Source organism: Lethenteron reissneri, chromosome 44 (assembly GCF_015708825.2).
Source record: "Lethenteron reissneri isolate LAM-NWPU_2019-01 chromosome 44, ASM1570882v1, whole genome shotgun sequence".
In the NCBI taxonomy this organism is placed as follows: Eukaryota; Metazoa; Chordata; class Hyperoartia; order Petromyzontiformes; family Petromyzontidae; genus Lethenteron; species Lethenteron reissneri.
The window spans coordinates 4,082,320-4,107,255 of record NC_083822.1 but is presented as its reverse complement, the minus strand read 5'-3'; the positions used below and the strand labels follow the sequence as shown (position 1 = coordinate 4,107,255).

The following is a 24,936-nucleotide window of genomic DNA, read 5'->3' as shown; positions in this document are numbered from 1 at the left end:
TCTTCGTGACAGCCCAGAAACGACTGCACTGCAATCCTGCAATAGCCGGAGCAATGCGTGTGTCAGAAGCCGCCTATTTATTTTTTCTGTCTCATTTCATTTGCTCTGTATTCATATTGTTCCATCTCAGTCCTGCCACGACATGCAACGTCTCTTTGGAACTCGCGCACAGCAGCAGCAGCGTCTGGCCTCTTGGTTAAGAGGGAACGCTCTCTGCCCAAGTTGATTTCTCAGAACCACTTCGATTCAGATCCCACCAAGTGTTCCCTTATCCTGGACGACTCACTTCACCTTCAACGCAAATGAGGTTCACGTCCTAATAATAAATTTTTGATTGTCATTATTGAAGGGTCTGTCTGTGAGTCAATGTCTAATATTAGGTCATTATTCACACGCAAATTGAAAAAAAACTTTCGTTGTGAGACGTATTAACATTTCTTTCTGATCAGTACACAGTGCAGTCTCTACCTAGTATTCACTCTATCTCTCTGGACTGTCTCTTTTGCTATTAAGGACCAATGCCCAAAGTTATATATTCATAATTTTAAGACAATTTTATAGTGTTGAGTCTGTTGTTATTTGTGCTTGTGCATCACTGCCAATGTAGCATCGCCCAATCAAATGCCGCATTTTTCATCAATATTTGGCTGAAAAACTATTAGGTGACGAATGTACTTCTCTTACTTGTGATGATTATTTATATATATTTGGAGGAATATGAGGGAAAACTGTGAAGTTATATTACTGTTCGGAAGGACGAAAATAAATTAACCAACATTTAGTCCTAAAAGCTAAACTTTAGGTTTTTTGTACATGTGTTTCTTAAACATTTAAACATGTGTGATGATTATTCTTTGGGTCTTTCGGTAAAGACATGTACTAAGGTTTAAAGAAAATAACAACAAACTACGACGTTTCGACCCCCTTTCCTGATGACGACCGCTTGTGTTGCAATCGAAACGACGTAGTTGTTTATTATTTTGTTCTATGGGAACCTCATTTGCCAGTAAAAATATGATAATTGGTTCTTTACCCTTCTATCTGGCAACAAAACTGACACCTTTTTACAAGGAGTCATGTTTGCATAGACCGCAATACCTGCAGTCATAATACAAACAAAAGAACATAACTCTGATAATGTGCACTGTCCTTAAAGTTGATTGGTCCACACCCGAGACAGCTTTCCTCGGGTGTGGACCAATCAACTTTAAGGACAGTGCACATTATCAGAGTTATGTTCTTTTGTTTGTATTATGACTGCAGGTATTGCGGTCTATGCAAACATGACTCCTTGTAAAAAGGTGTCAGTTTTGTTGCCAGATAGAAGGGTAAAGAACCAATTATCATATTATTTTGTTATTTTCTTTGAACCTATCTACGTGACTTTACCAAAAAAACCCAAAGAATATGAATTCCTGCAGTCACGAAAGCTTTAAGTCAAGATTTATGTGTGATGCTTTAATAAAAAAAGGTAATACGAGAGGTTTCTAGAAATTGGATGAGAGAACAATGGAGATAGACTCGCTAGGCCAAAGGCTTCATGGCCACGTTTCACATTTTCCTGCCCCAAATGATCTTTTTTTTTATCACAAAACTACATTTTGTTTTTATCTAGAGGCATCCAAACAGGTTTAAAAACAAATTAATCAGTTCCCCAATGCAAAGAAAATTCTCAAATGGATCTGTCTGCACTACTTTACCAGCGAAAGTTAAAATGAATTGAGTCTTCATTAACAATAATCGCTCTCTCGAAATAGACTTACAAATTACAAGATTGCCAACGCAGTATGTCTCTTATCTGTTATCACTCCCTTTGGAACACCGAGTGTTTGATCCTGTTCATGATTTCTTACCACACATTTAGGGGTGGAGTGATGCACTGCTTAATCGCCTTATATGGTTCGTTAAGCTCACGATCATCATCATATTCAGCTATAATTAATCCACTGCTGGATGAAGGCCTCATCGAGCCATCACTATCTCTCATGGCCCTGCAACATAACAATCCGTCTAGCGCAGGGGTAGGGAACGTCCGGCCCGCGGGCCATACGAGGCCCACGAAATCATTTGGTGTGGCCCTGCCAAGGCAACCGCAGGCGGGACTCGAAATGCAATACATCTCGGAGCAAACCTGGAAAAGCAGTTGCGAGTAGCAACATCATCAATACCAGCCAACATCACACGCCTCGCCAAAGAGAAGCAGTTCCAGCCATCACATTAGGGGCGAGTTAATTAAATGTTTGACCAAATATAACGGGCTAATTTTTAAATTGATAATTTTGTATGGCCCGCGAATGATGTTATAAATATCCAAATGGCCCTTGGCAGAAAAAAGGTTCCCCACCCCTGGTTCAGCGCCTGCACACGAGCTCAATTTAATCACTCCATCTCCCATGGGAGACAGCATCTTGGGCCCGTTCCCTCCATTGGCTGCACACTCTGCTCTCATTCTTGCCCACAGGCCATCCTCCCTGCGAGCGACGAGTCCTACCCGAGTCCAGTTACTTTTATGAAGTCAAAACGATGTCTTCGACCCGGTTGTGTATGTCCTCTAAGCCATGTGCTCCCCTTCCTGTGTCAATGGAAGCCCAAGCACACAGTCATTCAGAGTAAAAGCTCACGGTACATGCATCGAACTGCGCATGTGAAAATGCAGGTATGGCGACAGCCCCCATTTTTGCAGGCAATGGGTTCAAGGGACCCATCGAGCCACTGCAGGCTGCTACATTCACCGACATTAATCAAAATAACCAATTTTGAATACAATCGTGACCCTGAAACGCAATAATTATACTGCAAGGAGGGTACATATTTGCACCCCAAGCAAATGGAGAAGTTAGGCTTTGTTTTTCAGATGTCATCTCTGTTTAGATATACTTTTTAATGTTCTCTGAGAATTCTGCTGTTTGTATAGATGTATGTGTTCGACTGACACTGCACCAATTATCAATATTGATGATTTTCAACCTATTTTCAATCCACCGTTCAAGAGATGCCCCCGCCCCACAAAAATCCTTGTTGGCCATTAGAACAAAGCTCCCATACTAGACAATGCTGCTTCACGTAAATTGGTGAATGGGGGGGGGGGGGGGCGAGAAAGACCCAGGACCTTACTATCACAACACACCAAAAAACCGATCTGTAATGAACTATCACTCTTAGTAAAATGCACCATCACCAGAAGTGAGCCCCACCCCCTCTCGCCCAGCCCGTGAGCATTGTGCTTTGGGGGGCTCCTGCCCGTGGAATTGTGAGCGCCCCGATTTTGATTTTCATCGCTCGCACTTCGTACCAGGTTCTTGTAAAAACGAAACAAAAATCACCATCCAGCCCTCACACTCACAATAACAAGTAGGGAATTTTCAATGACAAAAGTAAAAACACGTTCATCATACAAACGTGTTTTTTTTAAAGATCTATTTAGAAATCTATGGAATGTTGGGAAAATGTTGTGAGTGAGCAGCTACTCAGAATCTTTATCAGAATCGTCATTTAGACCGCAGGGGGAGGAGGAATCCGCTGAACTACGAAGCGCTTTTCTTCTCAGATGTCCGGTAGAGGCGCGTCAACGAGTCACTGGGAACCAGCAGGCCGCACGAGAGGGTGGCGTGGACCAAACCAAATACACCGCGCAAGGGGAGGCCCACCGCTGGCATTTCGATGAACTTTCATCGATTTCAGGTCGCGCTTCAATGAAAGAATACCGATTGTGACGAATGGTGGCCTCTAGAGTGGTGACACGAACCCGTTATCTATACAATCAATGCATGGTATCGTGAGATTAAGAATCGACATCAATCGATAAATCGATCAATTGTTCCAACCCTGAGTATACTCCCATCCACCTTTGTCTCTTCACTGCGCATACTGACGACCGCAAAGCCGCACCACATCCGATTGGCACGGATGGCTACATACGGTGCTAAAGAAGTGCGATATAGAAACACAGTCTAACATTCAGTCCGAGTGAACATAGTGGAAATGCCCATCGTGGCCAAGAATCGAACCCAGGTTATGGGGCCGTCCATAAATGACGTCTCGCGATTTTGGACGATTTTTTACCCCCCCCCCCCCCCTTTGTCACACGGCGTCACAAAAAGTCAGACCCCCCCCCCAAATATGACGTCACAAAGCACTGCCTATCCCCCCCCAAAAAAATAAAACGTGCTTCAAATGGCTTTAAACTATTGTCATTGTAGTGCGTATTTAATGTGCCGCTGCACTCGGATGTTGTAGAAGAAAACATTTATTAAAAAGTCTATTTAATTAAGTAGAACGTGTTGTCTATATTTATTTAAAGTTGCGCATTTTTATGTGACGTCACATTTCTCACCCCCCCCCCCCCCTCGTCACACATTGTCACAAATGTCTGACCTGCCCCCCCCTAGGTGTGTGACGTCATTTATAGACGGCCCCTTATGGGGCTCAAGGCACGGTGTTTGAGCCACATCTCACCATGCTCCAGTTCACTCAGCTCACATCCACGACGCGGGTACATAGACAAATACAAAGCTCGGGAGAAGGCAAGCATCAGCCATGGCTGGGATCCATCAGGCAGCGCTGCCGCATGCCCAACAAAGCTGAATTCAGCCGCACAGACTCAAAGGAGCTGTGTGTGTAGACGCGAACAATAGGTCCAGTTGAGCCAAAACAGCCTTGAGATGTCATGCTGATGAAATGTTAAAAAATGCATGAATAAAACACTGTCAAACTGTTAAGGAATTAACTTAAAACGTAGGAACTTATTTCATTCACTTGGCATTCATTTTTCCTTAAATAATGTATTTATAATAAATGGAGGCCTGTTTGAATATGCTGGTCGGAATATGTCCCGAAGGTATTTCTCTCTCTCTCTCTCTTTGACTGTCGCAATGTAAAAAAAAGCTCGTCTCGCGAGCAGTGTTGCGGAATTTACATGCACGCGTCTGCTTATATCGCATTTGTACGTGTGGATGGTCTGACTGAGCGACTGACTGATGTAAATTTCGATTTAAAGCTTTCGTGACTGCAGGGATTCATCTTCTTGTTTCTTTCGGTAAAGTCACGTAGAAGGGAAGTAATAAAATAATAAAAATAAAACAATTCTCACGACGTTTCGGCTACAACGCAAGCAGCCGTCTTCAGGTGAAGAATGAGACACTACCAAACTAGGAGCTTATATATAAGCTGCATTGGGGGTTGAAGAGCGCCTTAACAAAAAGAATGTGCATGTGAAGAGGGATTTAGCATATTCATGGAAAATGCGTAGGCGTTGGGCGGGGGGGTGTCAAAGTCATATTATGCCCATGCATTATGCAGGATCAGCAGCAACCAAGGGGGGTGCAGGGATTAGCAGTAACAAAGGAAAGGAATGTTAATGATATGTAGCTGCAGTTACTCAACAACCACGTAGAAAACTAAAGTATAAACTACATAAAAAACTAAAGTATAAACTGCATCGCACCATCAGTATACTTACTATACTCTATAATAAGCTGAGTTACTAACAGCAAGTAATACATTACAATTTTACCTCGTAAAAATTCTATAATATGCTTCCATCTAAACCTTATTCTCTTACATCACACGAGCATATACCGTACTATATACTGCCATAGATAAACCCAACATTAAATTATATACTGTATTGCTGTAAACCAACCTATATCTTATACATTTAATATCACACTATGTATTATTCTACACACCCTAATGTGTATCGAAATGGTTTATTACGTCCTTCCAATGATTGCTGAGCCAGAATCCATCTTCTCGGTTAAAGTTGTCTCTGTGTTTGTATATGTGGATCGCCTCATGAACGAATCTCTCATGATAGCCAGATGGCTTGCAGAGAACCTCTGTCTTGGAGAAGTCAATATCATGTGAGCCCACTGAGTTGTAACAGTGATCTGCCACGGCTGAGGTGTTAGTCCTACCGTGTTTCAGGTCAGCTTTATGTTCACGGATGCGGTCCGAGACATGTCGTTTGGTTTCCCCAATGTAACTGCTACCACAGAGGCAACTTAGTTTGTAGACGCCAGGGTACTGTATGTCTGGAACCACATCTTTTACAGACGGTACCAGATCACGGATTTTATGTACTGTGTTGAATCGGACCTGGATCTTGTGTTTAATCAGGATTTTGGAGATCTTTTTTTTTTTTTTTTTCCCACCACCATCCATCTCAGAAGAATTCCCTCATCAAGACTCTATATCATAGAGCCCAATGCATCTCCGACCATGAACACATTTCCAGTGAACTCAAACACGTACGCCAAGCTCTTAAGGCAAATGGTTACTCCGACTATACAATCCGCAAAGCCATCACTCCAACCATCAAGAAGGATCCTGTTGAGGAGCCTTTCAAGACCATCACCTTACCCTACATTGCTGGGGTCACAAAAAAGATCTCCAAAATCCTGATTAAACACAAGATCCAGGTCCGATTCAACACAGTACATAAAATCCGTGATCTGGTACCGTCTGTAAAAGATGTGGTTCCAGACATACAGTACCCTGGCGTCTACAAACTAAGTTGCCTCTGTGGTAGCAGTTACATTGGGGAAACCAAACGACATGTCTCGGACCGCATCCGTGAACATAAAGCTGACCTGAAACACGGTAGGACTAACACCTCAGCCGTGGCAGATCACTGTTACAACTCAGTGGGCTCACATGATATTGACTTCTCCAAGACAGAGGTTCTCTGCAAGCCATCTGGCTATCATGAGAGATTCGTTCATGAGGCGATCCACATATACAAACACAGAGACAACTTTAACCGAGAAGATGGATTCTGGCTCAGCAATCATTGGAAGGACGTAATAAACCATTTCGATACACATTAGGGTGTGTAGAATAATACATAGTGTGATATTAAATGTATAAGATATAGGTTGGTTTACAGCAATACAGTATATAATTTAATGTTGGGTTTATCTATGGCAGTATATAGTACGGTATATGCTCGTGTGATGTAAGAGAATAAGGTTTAGATGGAAGCATATTATAGAATTTTTACGAGGTAAAATTGTAATGTATTACTTGCTGTTAGTAACTCAGCTTATTATAGAGTATAGTAAGTATACTGATGGTGCGATGCAGTTTATACTTTAGTTTTTTATGTAGTTTATACTTTAGTTTTCTACGTGGTTGTTGAGTAACTGCAGCTACATATCATTAACATTCCTTTCCTTTGTTACTGCTAATCCCTGCACCCCCCTTGGTTGCTGCTGATCCTGCATAATGCATGGGCATAATATGACTTTGACACCCCCCCGCCCAACGCCTACGCATTTTCCATGAATATGCTAAATCCCTCTTCACATGCACATTCTTTTTGTTAAGGCGCTCTTCAACCCCCAATGCAGCTTATATATAAGCTCCTAGTTTGGTAGTGTCTCATTCTTCACCTGAAGACGGCTGCTTGCGTTGTAGCCGAAACGTCGTGAGAATTGTTTTATTTTTATTATTTTATTACTTCCCTTCTACGTGACTTTACCGAAAGAAACAAGAAGATGACTGATGTAAATTATGGTATTGATCTTAAGGGCTGGGAATGCTGTAATTTGGCACGCATATATTTTTGAGTCTTTGCACATAACTGAAAACGTTGACAAAATCAAAACCTCAAAATTGGGGCCCCAAAATAGTTCCACTCATAGGGCAGGATCAGTCTGAACATCTGAATTGCTTTAATTCTCAAGCTGAACACGGAAATTTGATCCCTCTCATCAGTCAACCAAGTAGGTCACCTCTCATGGAGTGTTACAATATGGCCGTTAGAAAGTTGACAGAGCCCTCAACACCAACATATATTTGTATAGCTAATCACAACATTTTCCACATTTGTACATATAATGCTGAACATACAGTAACCGTGCATGGTAACTTGCAAGTGTATGCACAGTTATAATTCACATCATTACATTTTCGACCGTTTCGAGTAAATATAACGTGTCCAATAACTTAACTTTCCCTAATCATATAAGAAAGTTATCGATGTCCTTCATGTACCCAGGGAGATCATCAATGAGTCTCAAGATTATTTTTCAGTAAGGTCCTGGACATCAGAGTGTTTGGACAATTATATGAATGGGTTTCCGTTTTGGCAAATGGGAAGAAACTGGCATACCCCGAGAAAACCCACATCCACACCAAAACCTACCCAAAGCTCCGCACGGATATATCCAATATTCCAATGATCTACTGCCATCTCCTAGCAGTCTCATGAACATATAACACCTGGTATTCCCAGGTGGTCTTCCAACCAATTACAAACCAAGCTCAACATTGGTGAGATCTAGATCGGATGCATCGGGGGAGATTTTTTTCATAGCCCACTTGTAAAGGTGAAAGTTCAATGTAAATGTTGCAGTTCCACCAAATGATTGAGGGATAAAATTAAGTGACGAACATCTCTTGTAGCTCTTGTGAGGAATGTTCCTCTAAAATATTACATACGATGCTAAGCATATGTATCAAACGGATTACACACATTCACATATACTGTTACATTTCCCCCATTAACTATGTACATTTGTCATCCTGCTCATTCTGAAATGGCTAAGAAGTGAAATAATAGCCAATTATTCAGGTTTCCATTTCGAAATCGAATTTATATATTTACATATATGTATACAAAAAAACCTTGGAACCTTCCATGATGGCTGTAAAAAGTTCCATAGGGGCGAAATTCCAGCTCTCCAATCCAAGTTAGTTTTTTTATGTGCCAATTAAACTCGCATCGTTCCACTAACAGCAAATTACGGTTTCAATCTCTCTCCCGTGTTTACGCTTAGAGGGCTCCCAGGGTTGTGTTGGCCATACCCTCGGAACGGGGAGGAATTTTAAACAGTCAGAGATGACTTTGTTGGCATGACATCGTAGCTGAAAACCAAACGGTGGGCATCGTTCATTCCCATCGAGACGTTTCCCAGTGTGCTCGTTCACGCAGCCCATTTCAAGAAGCAGAGAGAGAGAGCAGGCGGAGCCAACGGTGGGCAATCCCTTACAACAACACGCACACATGTGAAAACTAATGTGTAACCTTATTTTGAAAATGAACGTTAAATTTGACATGCGTTTGTCTGTTCCTTTCACACCGACCCCAGGACCCTTTGCGCCGCTTCAGTACCTGGCCGCACGGCTGTGTTGCCGTTGGCTACGCAGCAGGGAATGCTGGGAGATTTGGGGTTGCCGTGGTTACCGGCGCCCACGGCGACGGGCTGTGGAGGATGACGGCACTTCATGGGACTCACGTGCGCTGAGGATGGGACAGCCATTGACAACGAAACAAAAATTGAAGACGTCAAAACAAATTAAAATAAACACCGGGGAAAAGAAAAAGCATGAATATAAAACGATAAAAAATAATGATAGATGTGAACAAAGACACGTGGGTGAAATCGTACAAAATAAAAATGTTATGAAAGCTCACAGATCATTACGCTGACCTTTCACAATGGATTGCCGGGGATTTCAGTCCGTGTGTTCAGCTCTGTTGCATTGATTACGAGCTATTTAGAGCTGGCCATCATATTTACAAATATTCCATTTCCACGTGACACACAGGTGAACAGCGCAAGAGGCCCGTATTAACACCTTCTTTGCAAAAGCATGGAGTCATTCGACATACAGTCCTGTAAAAAGGTTCACAATGGACAGGACGATTTTTAACACGAATGCTTTTGCAGCCAACATGATTCATCATTCATTTTTTGAGTCAGATCGCATCAAGAAAATGTGTCATAAACCTGCCTCCACTCGACATAGCCAATTAATAACGTTGTCACGTGATGAACAAACACGTCAATTTATTACGGCTTCAGCAGCACCATCGGTGTTGTTTTATATATTATTTAGAACTTCTTTCGCGTCATACGTAGCCAACCGTGCTAAACACAACATTTACATGGGTGCGACGTTTCACCGTGCTAAACACAACATTTACATGGGTGCGACGTTTCACCGTGCTAAACACAACATTTACATGGGTGCGACGTTTCGCTGATAGCTACAACCAGCCTCATCAGGCATTTTCCAGAATTGTCCTAGCGAAATGTCATAACAATTCAAATGCTCTGTGCTGAAGCAGTAATACGTTGGCCACGTTTGTTCACGTGTCAACATTATTAATTGGCTGCGTCGGGTGGAGGTGGGTTTGCGACAAACATTTTACTCACGCCATTTGCCGCAAAAAAATTCAATTACGAATCAGAGTACGATTTTTTTTTACATCTGTCCGTTACTGCGACGGCTCTTCACTCGAATCCCAGGAATTGCATCCGAGAGATGGAATTACATCTCAAAATTCACCCACCCCTGTGTCACCGCACAGCAACCAACATTTTTAATTAACGAGAGTGACACGATTTAAGCTGTGCTTCTTGCATCTTTGCCTGCTCGTCACAATATCAAGCAGCAGAAAACAAAACCGTGGAACTCCCCTTCACGGGGCACGCGTGTGATTGTGCGGCAGAAGCAATCGTGAGTCTCCTACTTTACAGTTCCCCGTGCATTTCGCACGGATTAATGAGTTGGAAAGTTGCAATTTTATGAAGACCAGACTCCCTGCGTGTGTCCATTACAATTTTGGTTATATTGTTATTTAATATTTTTCATGTGTTATTTTTAGGTTATCACATCCTGATTTCTGGCAGCTAAGAAGGTGATAAAAAAAACGTATCTTGTTCATAATGATCTGGGAAAGCTTCGTAAATTGAATTACTGGCAACGGAGTATTCATGTCGCGATTGGATAAACACTGAATGTTTTTCTAAAATCATATTCTTGCGTGTCCAATTACACCACAGATGAAATGTAAGTGCACCCGTTTCACATTAAAACTTGGAATCGCATATACATTTTTCCACACTGACGATCTTAACTCTGAACATGGCAGTGATGAATCAAGATTTAAATCGTGTGTCCCAGAAAATTAAAACGATTGAAAATTCCATAATTTTCAAATTACAGCTTTGTCCAGTGGGACAGGCAAACTTGGACAAGAATGAGGCCTACATGAAGTTCTTCCTCCTGCAAAACGTAACTGATTAAAAAAAAAGAATGCCAAACATCACAAAATATTTAATCCAGCTTGAGAAACGAAAATCTGGCACTTAAAAATGAATAATAAAGTAGACCTAGGCTTAGTTTTTTTTGCTTTGGTTAATGCTAGGGCCAGGTTCGTGGCTATTATCAGTGCTTAGCAAAACGTTGGGATCAGTGTTCAAGTTAAATGTGTTGTGTGAGCTGAATTTGTGCTGTACATAATACTGACATGAATCATATTTATACCTTCAATTACATTTACTTATGTATGTTAGGATTAATATCATGGTTAGGAAGAATGCAAGAGTCATCGGTGATGACGAGAGTTAGGCTACGTATTATGGTCAGCATCAGGGCTAGTGTCAGAGCGTAAGGCTTAGGATTAGGTACAGAGTCTGTGTCAGTGTTACAGAGTGTTAGTGCTCGTGCTGTCAACGTGAGTGAAAGTGTTAGTTAGGTTCCCTGTCAACATGCTCGGGTAAGGTGACGGTGTTAGTGATGGTTTTAAGGTCAGTGCCAGTGTTAAGATCACAGTGTCCGTGACAGCGTGAGGGTCTTTGTCACTGTTCGGTTCAGCGGCAGCGGTTGGGTCAGCGTCGGTGTTCGCGTCCCTTTCCAGCGGTATGGTCAGTGTCAGTGGCAGCGTTAGGGCCATGGCTAGTTGGGCACCTGTGCGACGGTTGATGACCTCAGCGATGGTCGGAGGGAAGAACCCGACTCGATCGGAGCCCCGAGCTTCCTGCACCACCCCCTTCCAGCGCCCGTCCAGGTGCTGCCCGACCACCTGTAGCCGGCAGAGAACGCTAAGCTGCACAAGCAACCGGGCCAGCAGCGCCAGCGACTACTGCGACCGTTACAGCAGCAACAGCTGTCAAAGCTGCTGTGTCAGTTGGTAATGGTCGTAGCAGTAGTGGCTGTCGCAAATAGCAACAACAAAGACAAAGATCCACCCCCTATAGCCTTTAACAGATTGTTGGGGCAAGTGCTGTTAGCGGTTACCTGTGAAGTCCGGCACGGCACACGAGGTGGTGAGTGGCAAGCGCCAAGCCCAGCAACCTTCGTCTCATCCGGGGCTGATGTTTAACACACCACACCAGGTACTCATTTGAAGATGAATTGACTGATGGGGAGGCCATGGACCGGTTCAAATTTTCACCACTGGTGTTTGGTCATGAGTGGGAAATCATGCTCGGGTCGCCGGGTTCGTAGCGCAGCGCGCTAAACACTCCACTACCCTTCCCCACAAACACACAAAGACAAAGATCCCCCGTATAGCCTGTAACAGACTGTTGGGGCAAGTGCTGTTAGCGAGCACCTATGAAAGCCGGCACGGCACACGAGGGGTTGGGTGGCCAGCACCACGCCCGGTCGCCTTTGTCTCTCCAGTGGCAATGTTTATACAACCGCACCAGGTACTTATTTGAGGCTGAGTCGACCTAGGGGAGGCCCAGGACCGGTCAAGATAATCGTCATCGGTGTTGACTGTGAGCGGGAATCGAACTCGGGTCGTCGGGTTTGTAGCACAGCGCGCTAACCGCAACACTACTCTTCCCCAAACACCACACACACACACACAGAAGGACACGTGCACGTGTGCGCACATGGCAGAATGCACTGCACACTCACCGTGATGGTGTCCCCGGCTTTGACCGTGAGGCTCTCGGGGTCGTACACATTGCTGAAGTCCTTCACCGCCCGCACCTGCAGAACCGCAGAGGCCTCTGTGCATGGGGCGGAGGTCAGGAGATTGGAGGTGGTGGACAGGTTCACGTGATGTGAAAGAAACGGAGACAAGGAGATGACAATTTCTTCGGGAATAACAATGGACCAATGGGTTGAGGTTATAGAAAATTTGGAGGCACTGATTGGGATTTAAAGATGATTATCATGATGTCAAATATACTGGTGACTTCTAGATTGCAATTCCAGGGTGCTCACACTTTCACCATGGCAGAATCCCCAAAATACATTTGAACTTTCGCATTTGCACGTGAAATGCACTTTCATTAAATGTTAAAATACCACAATACCCAGTGCAATTATTTTTAATCAGCATCGAACATATCTGAAGCCTTAAGCATCACAGAGTGCGAAAAAGACTTTAATATTACGCAGTGTGTGCGCTAAATTAAACTCTGAAACTGTGCCGTGAAAACTTGCCATCACGGTGCAGTGTGTTTAAATTGTTGAAATTGCACACACCACACGCAGCATGTTTGACCGATCACTCCATCCCGCACCAGACACCTCCACCACAAATGTGCAGATTGCACCTTGATTAAAGCCCATAAAGACCCTCATCAGCTGCATGACAATTATCACCCCGCACGAAAGAGAGTGGATGCTGCCCAGGAATAATGATTATCACGCCGTCAGTCCGATTGTTGCTGCTAATGTTCTATCTCTTGGCTCGGCAGTTGAAACAACGATGCACGTTCCTTACATTCCTCCGCCGCTGGTCCACCCAGCGCCAATGAATAAGATTCACCACGGTTTAACACGTAGGCTTTCGCGACCAATATTATTCATAATAAAGGTTTTTAGGTTAGAGCGCGTTATTATTAAATGCGTCGTAACCCTCCACCACCCGACACGGCCAAACAGTAAAAAATGCGTCACGTTTACAAAAGACAAATAGTTCACTACTTTAGCCCACCGGTGTGTTGAAGAGTGAATCAACATCATTTACAATTTTTGAGTACGACGTTTCGCTGGTAATTACATCCAGCATCATCGGGCAGGTCGTGTGTAATGGGGTAAAGTGTGCGGTACCCCCGCCTCTTTAAACACGTCTGGACAGCATGGAGGAGTAGGGCAAAAATACCCTCCAGAGGCATCCTCTAGTGGAGGCCCTTCTGCTAGCAGTGGTGTGAACAAACAATTGCAGGGCTGCACCGCTACCTTTTACTGAACAGACCATGGGACGAGCCAGTCCATTAAGAGATCCTCTGTTTTGTTCAGGGTTTGTACCATACAAGAAATTTGCACGTGGAAATGCACGCACACAGACAGACGCACATGTTCGGCACGTGTGTTTTTGCACGCACGCGCTCACAGAGGAGCGGACGGATAGACGGTAACAATATTTGCCAGATACAGCATAAGGAGCCTGTAGGCCCCCTTAAAACTGTTACTCACTGCAGTGGCGTCTCATTACTGAAGGTGCACAACAGTTTTAATTATTGATTATTAAAGTTATATCATAATAATAGGAACTGTTGAAACGTAAAGCTCTACATTTGATTCCCAGAGAGGCTAAGGATCCCGCTCCTCTATAATTATCATCAGCTCTCGCTCCACGCTTCAGAAGCTTGCCACTTTTCTTCTCACCTCACTGATATGCCAACTATGTCCAAATTTATTCGCTCAAATCTATTTCCAGTTTGGCAAAAAAAAAAGATTAAAGCGTAAGTACATCAAGTTAGAGTTCCCCAGCTAACATTAAGGATTCCAGAACCATTACAAGTTAGAGATCATTCAAATTCATGCTCCAACAACATGCCATGATGATGAAGAAGCGGACCAAATGTGTTAAATATACAGTGTACGCCAACTACTCATCGAGGGTAAAGCACAGGGCAACATCGTCATGGTTGACAAATGCAAAAAGGAGAGACGGGAAGACGCTTGGTAAATTTGGCAGCGGATTAATCAGAGAAATGAGCATCTGTTTAGAGTTTGCAGCCAGCACACTGCGTGTATGTAAAGTAATGAACACGTTGTTCGTTTTTTGTTACAAGGAAACTAGAAAATCAACACGGAGAAACCCAAATGGAGGGATTAGGCATGAGATCGACTTCCTTCTAATTACGGGAAATCTGCTTCTTTATCGCGTTGGTTGGAGTTGAGATTCTACCAGCGAGAGTTTTCGCGACGTGACACGATTTAAAATTTCGCGATGTGCAGCATGACAACCGATTTTTTCCGCAATGGCCTCTGCTGACAATGATGTAGCGTTGTTGTTGGAGCAGCCAACAACAATTCCGAATAAAATGTCCAGTGATAATAATAATGTTTTTAAACCAGCGAACAAGTGGAGTGGATCTTCTTGGTTCTTTCGGTAAAGTCACGTAGAAGGGAAGCAATAAAATAATAAAAATAAAACATAATAAAATAATTCTCACGACGTTTCGGCCACAACGCAAGCAGCCGTCCTCAGGTGAAGACCAGCGTCATTCAGACGCTGCCTACCCGACAGACCTGGTCTTCACCTGACGACGGCTGCTTGCATTGTGGCCGAAACGTCGTGAGAATTATTTTATTATGTTTTATTTTTATTATTTTATTACTTCTCTTCTACGTGACTTTACCGAAAGAACTAAGAAGATGAATCCCTGCAGTCACGAAAGCTTTACATCGAAATTTAATGCAAATCTGCCCCACTTGATTGTGGACTTCTAAGTTGCTTCCCCAACCCTGCCGTGCAATTATTGGCATTCTCCGCAATATACCTTCACTTGGAAACCAACAATAACCTATATATTATATTCTTGGTTCTTTCGGTAGAGTCACGTAGAAGGGAAATAATAAAAGAATGAAAATCAAACAATAAAATGTGAAAAAACCGCCACTTTTTTCAAATGTTATTGCTGTGGTTTTCACACCTGATGACGATTGCTTGTGTTGCAATCGAAACGTCGTGATAATTTAATTGTTTTATTTTTATTATTTTATTATTTCCCTTCTACGTGACTTTACCGAAAGAACCAAGAAGATGAATCCCTGCAGTCACGAAAGCTTTAAATCGAAATTCAAGTGGAGTGGACTCACCACGCAGCATCTGTTTTATCTCCTTGCTGGCCTGCGATCCCGTGAACTGGTTCACGATGTCCAGCGCCGTCTGGTTGTAGGTGTTCCGAATGTGCACGTTCACGCCGGCCTGCGTAGATGGGGGGGGGGGGGGGAAGCGAAGCGGGGATTGGCGGATCACACACAGTGATCCATGATGCGTGCAATACTCCAAACCTGCTGGTGTGAAATATACCTGCTGTCTCGGGTGTGGACCAATCAACTTCAAGGACAGTGCATTCATTATCAGAGTTATGTTTTTTTTTGCATTATGACTGCAGGTATTGTGATCTATGCAAACATGACTCCTCGTAAAAAGGTGTCAGTTTTGTTGCCAGATAAAAGGGTAAAAAGACAAATAATCATAATTTTTTTACTGGCAAATAAGGTACCAATGGTATACCTGCCGGGGTCGCGATATAGTTGCAGAGCAAGCAGATTTATAATGTGTCCACCCGGTAGATTGTGCGTGTTCTCCCCGAGCAAGCGTAGGTTTTCTCCGCATACTCTTGCAGTTGAATAATTAATTAATAAGACTTACATTCGAAAAACACACACAAACGAGTCCTCGTGCTTTGCTCTAATGAACAAGTCAAATTGTGTTCGGCTCTAATGAAGATTATGATGGTGCACTCACATGCATTGGCATCCCCCTATGCCAACAGTGGAAATTGCACGTTCACATGGCAGGGTACAGTCCCTCCATTGGTTAAGGTCTCTTATAAACTACGGGTGTAACAATTGACATACTCACATTCTTGCATCACCCACTCGCCAAGGGTTTTAAATTAACTGTTTTGATTCAAGGTCATTGCAGGATTCGAGAATAATGCACGCAAATTGAATGCAAACGGTCATGCGTATCTTTATATTAAATAAATGAATAATGTACAAAAGGCACACAAGGCACAGAATTACATATATTGTCTCTCCAATGCTAACGCTAATATATCACAATAGGTACTCGTTCATGGCTAAGTCGGCCAAGGGGAGGACCAGCACCAGCTCAGATAAATGTCACTGAATTTGGCCGTGAGCGGGAATCATACTCGGGTAATCGGCTTCGGAGTGCAGCGCGCTAACCACTGCGCCACGGCTCCCCACGTATACACACAGACACACCCTAATATTGAATTAATGGTGCACAAAATGCATACAAACCATCGCCGATCCACACGTGCACACACGAACGCAAACAAAGAGCCACGGCACGCCCACAGGGGGAGAGATGTCACCGCGTCTGGGCGGCGAGTAAGCGAGCAAGTCGACTGCAGGCAGGGAAACCAACCAAGATCATCGGTCAACCCACCCCACCCCACACCTCCTCTACATAAAAAAACAACCCACAACACAGAGGACCCTAGTCCGACAATTAGGGGCAGGTAATGGACGGAGAGGCGTGCGCGTTACCCTCATCACCGAGTCTGTCTCCCAAACTGCCAGGGATGTTCGCCCAGGTCGATTGCAATCAATCGTGGCCACGGAGTGAGCAGCATGGGAGCACGAGCTCTGGCAATGGAGCCGAGGCCGAGCGCAGCGCGAAACAGCCGCGCGCCGTGATGCGGCGGCGTGGGTCGTGCACTACAGGCGAAAAGAAACCCGCTCAAGCGAGCCATTTGCGATGTTCATCACCCCTGGTCCACCCTGAACCGCAGGCGTACAAACCATGGCAGATGCGCATTCCCGACGCACAAACGGAAAATTGTAAACTCTCCAGTGTGCGACTGTGGTCATCCAGAATGTGTAAGGACGCAACGCCCGAGCCGCAAATACGAAGGAGACATCACAGCGGTACACGCTGCTGCTCTTGACGAGGTCGTCTGGCCTGAACACCTGAATGTGACATCGTGGGTGTTGCTCTGCATCAGCAGCCGTACGACAGAAGGAGATCAACTTTGGTGACCCCAAGCTCTGTCATGAAAATTCCACATTCCCATGGTGGCAACCAGACATTGCAATTGTTGACTTCCTAAGTAAGTAACTTCATTTGGTATTCGAGTCAAGCTTATAGCACTATGATGGGCTGAGTTGACCACTGACCAGCATTTTAACTCTCTTGTGTTCCGACTGTGAGTTGATTGAGCTGAGCACCGTGACAGCCAATGCATCGACTAGATTTCCACAGTGATCGTTATTGGTAAAATGTAAAGGACATAAATACAAAGACAGGACGATGAACAGATACAACGGGCAAAAATACAGAGGCATACTAAGATACACGAAGACAAAGACAGACAAATGGAGAACCGAGGAGGGTGACATTTAGTTCCGTTGCTTTGTTTGCTGTTATAAGTGTGGTGATCAGTACTAGGCATGTAAACATTCACCCACGTAGCAAATTTACAAATTGCTGTGATGTGTGGTCACGAGCCAATTCAAGAATAGATTATTTTATTTATTTTTAACCATCTCTTTTTAATTGTTTCTTGTGTCATCTGTCTCATTTCTACAGTTCCCCCTTACCCTCCCCACTCCATCAGTCTCAGTGAATCGTTTGCATACACCTCCTACAATCAAATGTCACACATACGATTTGATGTTCAAATTTATAATTTATTTTACTTGACCAAGTGAGAACCCAAAAAGACAGGGGAGTTTGATTTGCAAGGGTCTGCCAATTGGGGGGCGACAAGCACTCCGTACAATCCAAATTCATAATAGAGGTGTTTGGGGTTAGGTCGCGTACATATAAATGTGTCGTTAAACCCGCCACCACCTGATACAGCCAATTAGTAAGGTTTGTAACGTAAACAAAATAAGCCATTTCGTCATTTTAAATAGATTCCTAAGCTCAAAATTAATATGTACAAACGTTACTAGTGTAATGACAGGGTGACACCTGCTGGCCTGGAAGGAGAATCACGGGTACGGGCACGGTTAAGTTACAACTCATCAGAGAGGGAGGTGTATCTTGAGCAAAGGGAAAGGTGGGGCTAGTCGAGATACTCCGGGAACCTGCTCGAAGGTTCCACGAGAGGGCGTGGCCGGAGGCGGGGCCTAGCCACGCCGGGGGGATATAAGGGGGAGCGGATCCGGGGCTCGGGGTTCGTGTGTGGGGTCTTAGGTTCTGGCTGCGTCGCTGCTCGCCGACATCTCTCTCCATCGTCCGGCCACGTGGAAGATCTCCTGCGTGGTTTCCATTGCCGTTATCGTCACGCCGCCAGCCAGCGGCGTAGCCGAGTAAGGCAGATGGGACCACGCCGAGTGATCGGCTGTGTGTAGCCAGTAGAGACGGTAATATCTAGCGTTGCACTCAGTGTGAGGAAGAGTAAGTGTTGGCCTGCGTTGCGCCCAGTGTGAGTGATAAAGAAGAAGTACCCTCTAACCGACGTGTCGCGGAAGTCGCTCATTACACTCGTAACTAATTGACATGTTTTGTTTACGTGACAAACCTTACTAATTGATTGTGTCGGGTGGTGGCGGGTTTAACGACACTTATTTTGACACAATATAACCCAAAAACCTCTATTATGGATAATATTGGGCGCGAAAGCCCACGTGTTAAACATAATCCGAATTGCAGGCCATTTTGAAATTTGGCAAATTTGGACCCTGACGTCCGGCACACACGATGACCTACTTCAGCGGAGGAATGATGTCAGGGGACCTTTAACATCCACTTGGATGAAGCATACCCATTATGGTTGTTGCACCCGCAGTTATAGTCGGGGCGACCGCTGGATTCATACCGCGAACCTCTGCAGCAAGCGGCGAACGTGCTCCCGCCAGGCCGTGTCACTGCCGACGTTTGCACATGTGAATTGTGAGCCAAAGAAAATGTTTTAACCAATCAGCTGGCGCATCATTAGATGGCTGAATATTACAGCCAAGTGCGGTTGTGGTGGTTGTAGTGGTGGAGCACTCATGTGTGTAAATTCGCACCTCCGATTAGCGTGGTTGGCAACATACGATGCAAAAAAAGTTCAACGTTCATATATACATACAATCCAGTGATTTATTGACTGGGTTCGAGATCTTTGTGTGTGAGCAACACGCCAGCAGGGCTACAAGTTGACCGCTAGATATTAGTTCAGCAAGCCGCTCACCTACCTTGAAATTGGAGGTTGAGTGTGGGTTTTCTCCGCGCCCTCTCCAGGTAAATTTACTCAATTAAAAAATCAGTCAAACGACACAATGCGGGACCCTCTTGAAAAAAGTTGTGCTTGAGAATCAGTGAGGAGGCTTTTCTGGGTATAATCGAGTTTGATCTCCTGCTTTCAGTTAACGTAATACGTGTAAATACACGCACAGGTCAATTCAGCAGACAGGCTGCCAACAAAGAGCATTACGTGGCAAAGTTTCACTGAGGAAATCACCGCATCGCTGATATTCGGATGCACTTTAATGCTGCTTTACAATGCATATTTAATGACACTCTTAGCACAACCCGAAAAATATGCTGTGTTGAGTTGAATGCATCCTTGAACAAGCAATTAAAATGTGATAAATCAACTTTTTTTTACATTCTTGGCCTTTGAAGTGCTTGACGCAACTCGATCATTAATTTACAGTCTACGGTTGCCGAAGACGACACCGTTTATTGTACCAATGACTTTGACTTACTCTCTTCTGGAAATGAACCAAAATGTTGAGTTGTTGAAACTGTGATGCCATCGCATAGATTCAGCAGCATCCTAAAAAAACTTCGATATGCAAACCTTCTTAGGCCCAGGTTTAGGCCCAGGTTTAAAAACAAAAAAAATCACAATTTTGCCTCCCGGTTTGAGAGATAGAAAAATATCCTCTCGAGGCACAAACTGTAATATTTTAGTTTACCCAAAAATGCAAAATTGAATCGATAACACTGGTCAACACATTTTTCTGGCATAAGGTATTCCAACGGTTTTAATGTAATTTCGGGGTGTTGATTCCAAATCTGGCATCATTTTTTGTCTATCACATCAGGTTTTTGAGATATCAAATATTGCATTTTCAATCAAAACTGCAGAAGAAAAATATTAAATAAATGTGGATATCTACATAAAATTATATTATAAACACACTATCCTAAAAATACAGCACCATATTTTAACACTAAAGCAGTCACTGACTCGCAACAACTTGCAATCATAAGTGACAGAGTTAATTTCGGGTAAAATCAATGAAAATGGGATATGCCGATAGCATAACAAGTAAACCCGTAAAAACAAAGTTTTTCACTATAAATCCTTTATATGCGTAGCATCTGGGCAGCTAGAGTCCTCTCGACCTCTGGCTTGAGATGGCTGCCACCTATGGGTCAGATGATTGTCTGGCAGCATTAAACAATTGGTAATTAAATATTTAAACATTTTTCCCTAAACAGTGTAAAATTTAGGATTTTTTTTTCACGAAAATGCATTGTCACGCACAACGAGTCTGTGCAAAATATCAGTTCGATTGGATGACGGGAAGAGGGTTAAAAAACGACCGAAAGATTTGCACGGTCCTAAGCAAGCAAGCGAACTTAATATAAAGGATTTAAAAATGAGATGTGATAGAGCAAATCTGAAATCAGATTTGGAATCAGCACCCTAAAATTAGTCTAAAACAGCTGCAAAAGTCCAGGCCAGAAAACAATGTTTTTTTTTGTTGACCAGTGTAATATTTAGACCTGCGATTATATTTGTACCTGTGTGGAGTAAACACTCTATAGTCTATCCCTTACAGACGGATTCGGTAGAGTCGGCTGTTGTTGCTGTACCACCTCCTGGCGAGCCAAGGGAAGGGAGTTTCACAACATCTGTGCGATCCACTAACCCACGCCTCGACCAACCCTCGCCTCCGCAACAGTGACGATTATCTGAACTCTTCTTGGGTCTCCTCTTGGTCGATTCAGCCTCAAATGAGTACCCGGTGTGTAGTGTCTAAACATTGCCACTGGCCACCCACCCTCCCATGCTCGCGAGCAGCATTTTCCCCAACAGTCTGTTAATGTTTTGATTTAAAGCTTTCGTGACTGCAGGGATTCATCTTCTTGGTTCTTTCGGTAAAGTCACGTAGAAGGGAAGTAATAAAATAATAAAAATAAAACATAATAAAATAATTCTCACGACGTGAGAACAATGCAAGCAGCCGTCCTCAGGTGAAGACCAGGTCTGTCGGGGAGACAGACGCTGTCTCCCCGACAGACCTGGTGTTCACCTGAGGACGGTTGCTTGCATTGTGGCCGAAACGTCGTGAGAATTATTTTATTATATTTTATTTTTATTCTTTTATTACTTCCCTTCTACGTGACTTTACCGAAAGAACCAAGAAGATGAGTCTGTTAATGCTTTCAGGGAGGGTTGGGGGGGAATCTTTGTCTTTGCAAACGCACTGGCGCGTGTGTGTGCGCGTGTGCGTGCGAGCGCGTGTTTATCCACGCGTGGCCTCACGTCGATGAGCAGGCGCACCACCTCTGTCTTGCCGTAGAGCGACGCCTCGTGCAGCGCCGTGCCCGACCGCGTCTGCCGGTTGATGTCGATGCCGGCGTTGAGCAGCAGCCTGTACGAGGGGGAGACGGCGCACGTTCCGAGTCGCGCTCGCAAAACCGCGGCCACGGCGAGCCTCCCGCAGCCGGGCAGCACGAGTCAGAGCGCGCGCGATCACAGTGCCGCAGCATCTGCGATTCGCGCTGTTGGCTATGTGCGGTGCGAAATAAGTTCAACGTCATATACACACACGTACGTAGCGTCAACGCTATGAAACCGACGCCTTCGCTTCCTCCCATTGAGGACCTCTGCTACAATCTCATCACAGCCATCTGGGGTTTACGATGAGTTGCAAACCTCTGCGTGCCACTCCGGTACCTGGTTTGGTAAACTTCTGTCCTCCACCCCGCACACGTGTCCCGCCCATCGCAGCCTGCTGTTACTCAGTTGTATTCAATAAGTATCCCGCATGTGGTCGTGACTTAGTGACTGATGTACATTGTAATTGGTGTCCAGAAGATCTAGAAACATGAGAGTTAGCACAAATACGACTATTTAATTTTAGTCACTGGAAATTTTGGCCAAGAGGTTAATTTGTTTTACTCATAGGGCATGGTCAGCCAAAGAGCATAAATCCCTTTAAATCGAAACACGTACAAACATACGATCGCCATCGACATCGAACTGGATATTTCACCTCTCGCAGGGCGTGACGCTAAAGCCGGTAAAAAATGGTAATAGACTGTAAAAGTAATGATAATGAAAATTACGATTAAAAAAAACACAATAACGGAGCAGATTAAACATAAAATATCCGTGACATCTCATGTTTGTTATGCAGTGTACATCAGCAGCTACACACAGAGTATTAAAAGATGGTTGCTTAACCACCATGTATTCCTGCTGCTTCACGTGACTGGGTAGATAATGATGCATTAAATGTTAAACAACACGTTCATAAAACACAAGGGCTTGATAACCGCGATGTACACATAGAGTGTCGTATGCTCCGTCTTGCCATTGAGAAAAAAGAAAAAGACTAGAACCAACGTTCAGGAAGCCGCCTAAATTCAATCACACATTTTACTTTTGGGGCTCATTCCTCCAACCCAATGGAATTCCGTACACGCTGAAATAATGCACAGAGCCTGCACCATCACAATATGAGCAGTAACACCCTGGTACTGTGGTCCAACATTTATCACAATCCCTAACGCAGCACTCGAACCCAAGCACTAGATCTGTGGCTCAATACAAATCTGACGATGAACGGGCCCTGTAGCCCCACACTAGAGCTCACTCTCACCCAACAGGGTGGTGCAGTGGTAGCACTCTTTCCTTAAAGTGACAAGGGTCTGGGTTCGGTTCTGGATAAACGAGCGTCGAGACTCAGCGAGGCTTTCCTGGGTGAAGAGCGTACATTTATTTAAACTAAATAAACATAACCTCACACTACAGCCTAATACTGCATACCCAGGCAGCAAGCACACTACAGCACCCTGTCCAGTACTATAGAGCAGCACCCAGCACTGGAACGTGACAGAGAGTGCTAGAGTTTCACCTCAACATCCAGCACTGCAGTCAGCACCGATCCCATAATTTTAGCTCAGCAGGATACCTCAACACCGAACACATTACTAACTCGGAACCATGATAAATCAATTCGTTCAGTGACAGAATTTATTCAGCCCACGCACGATACGTGCACTCAATCGCCTGTGTATAAATGAACGATTTTCAATGTGTACAACGTCCATGGGGTCACGTTACGCCCTGCAGCCCACTAGAGATACTGCCATTCCCTGCAGTGTTAAAAACAAAATACAAAACAGATTCCCGAATCCAAGCTCGACTTGGAATCGTGACATTTCAGCGCTGCAACCCGGTAACCCAACGCGGCAGCCCCATCCATCGCTATATCCCGCATTCCATTCATAGAACATCACCCCTCTACGAGCCCAACAAACCATCAAATCCCTACCCAAACGAACAGCGATGGCGGGCGGTGGTCAGTGGGCGGTGGCCGCCTGCTCCGAGCGAACCCCGTGGCCACGGCAGCGCGCCCACAAGGCCTCCCTCCAGCCAATGCTCCCAAAACCGGAACGACCCAGGATCTCATTGCGGCACTTTTTTTTTTAAGAGAGAGAGAGAGCAGCGAGGGACATCACGTGGGAACTTATCTCAACGCTCATCGGGTACTTCATGCGAAGCACTCTCTTTCCCCATCCTCGATGTCACTCTCCGCCTCCTGCAGGCAGAGCCACCAGCCTCTTCGGTTGCATCAACTGCAAAGTGCTCATACCCAGGCGGCACGGCCACCAGCTCCGGCCCTCAATGTCCCACTTGAAATGCAATCCGTGTTCGAGCTGCACATTAGCCAGCGCATTTGTTTGCTGGCCGCTTGGCTTGTTGCATGGTTGGTTGGTTAGTTGGCTGATGGGTCGGTAAGTTGGGCTGTTTTTTTCGTCTTCTAATTTTCAACAAAACGATTCCAGACACCTGAAAAATATGACCCTCAAAAACAAAGCGATTTAAACTGAAAATTCAACCTCGCAGTGCCACTCCTTTTAGTCAGGCAAACCTAAAAAAAAAAATCCAATCACAGCTCGTACTTTCAAAGTTGTTTGATTACTTGATTTGCGTTCTTCTTAAATGTGGCTTTTCCATGGTCACTTCGAAGTGAGCAGGCACGATTTGTGAAACAGGCCGAGTGGGGCCGACCCGA

At 44.4% G+C, this 24,936-nt stretch overlaps 1 protein-coding gene across 5 annotated transcripts in view; it reads right to left on the bottom strand.

The window, feature by feature from the left end:
* The window catches only part of LOC133353636 (caskin-1-like), a 151,392-nt gene that overhangs the window by 47,756 nt on the left and 78,700 nt on the right, over positions 1 to 24,936 (bottom strand). For 3 of the 5 annotated variants that reach the window (XM_061570024.1, XM_061570026.1, XM_061570025.1), the window contains exons 7-11: positions 22,176 to 22,284; positions 15,802 to 15,910; positions 12,658 to 12,752; positions 11,701 to 11,815; positions 9,116 to 9,244 (exon numbers count right to left, since the gene is read on the bottom strand). In XM_061570024.1, coding sequence (XP_061426008.1) covers positions 9,116 to 9,244; positions 11,701 to 11,815; positions 12,658 to 12,752; positions 15,802 to 15,910; positions 22,176 to 22,284 — 557 coding nt within the window. The remainder of the gene's footprint in view (positions 1 to 9,115; positions 9,245 to 11,700; positions 11,816 to 12,657; positions 12,753 to 15,801; positions 15,911 to 22,175; positions 22,285 to 24,936) is intronic. The other 2 variants (XM_061570027.1, XM_061570028.1) reach the window with 1 other exon arrangement.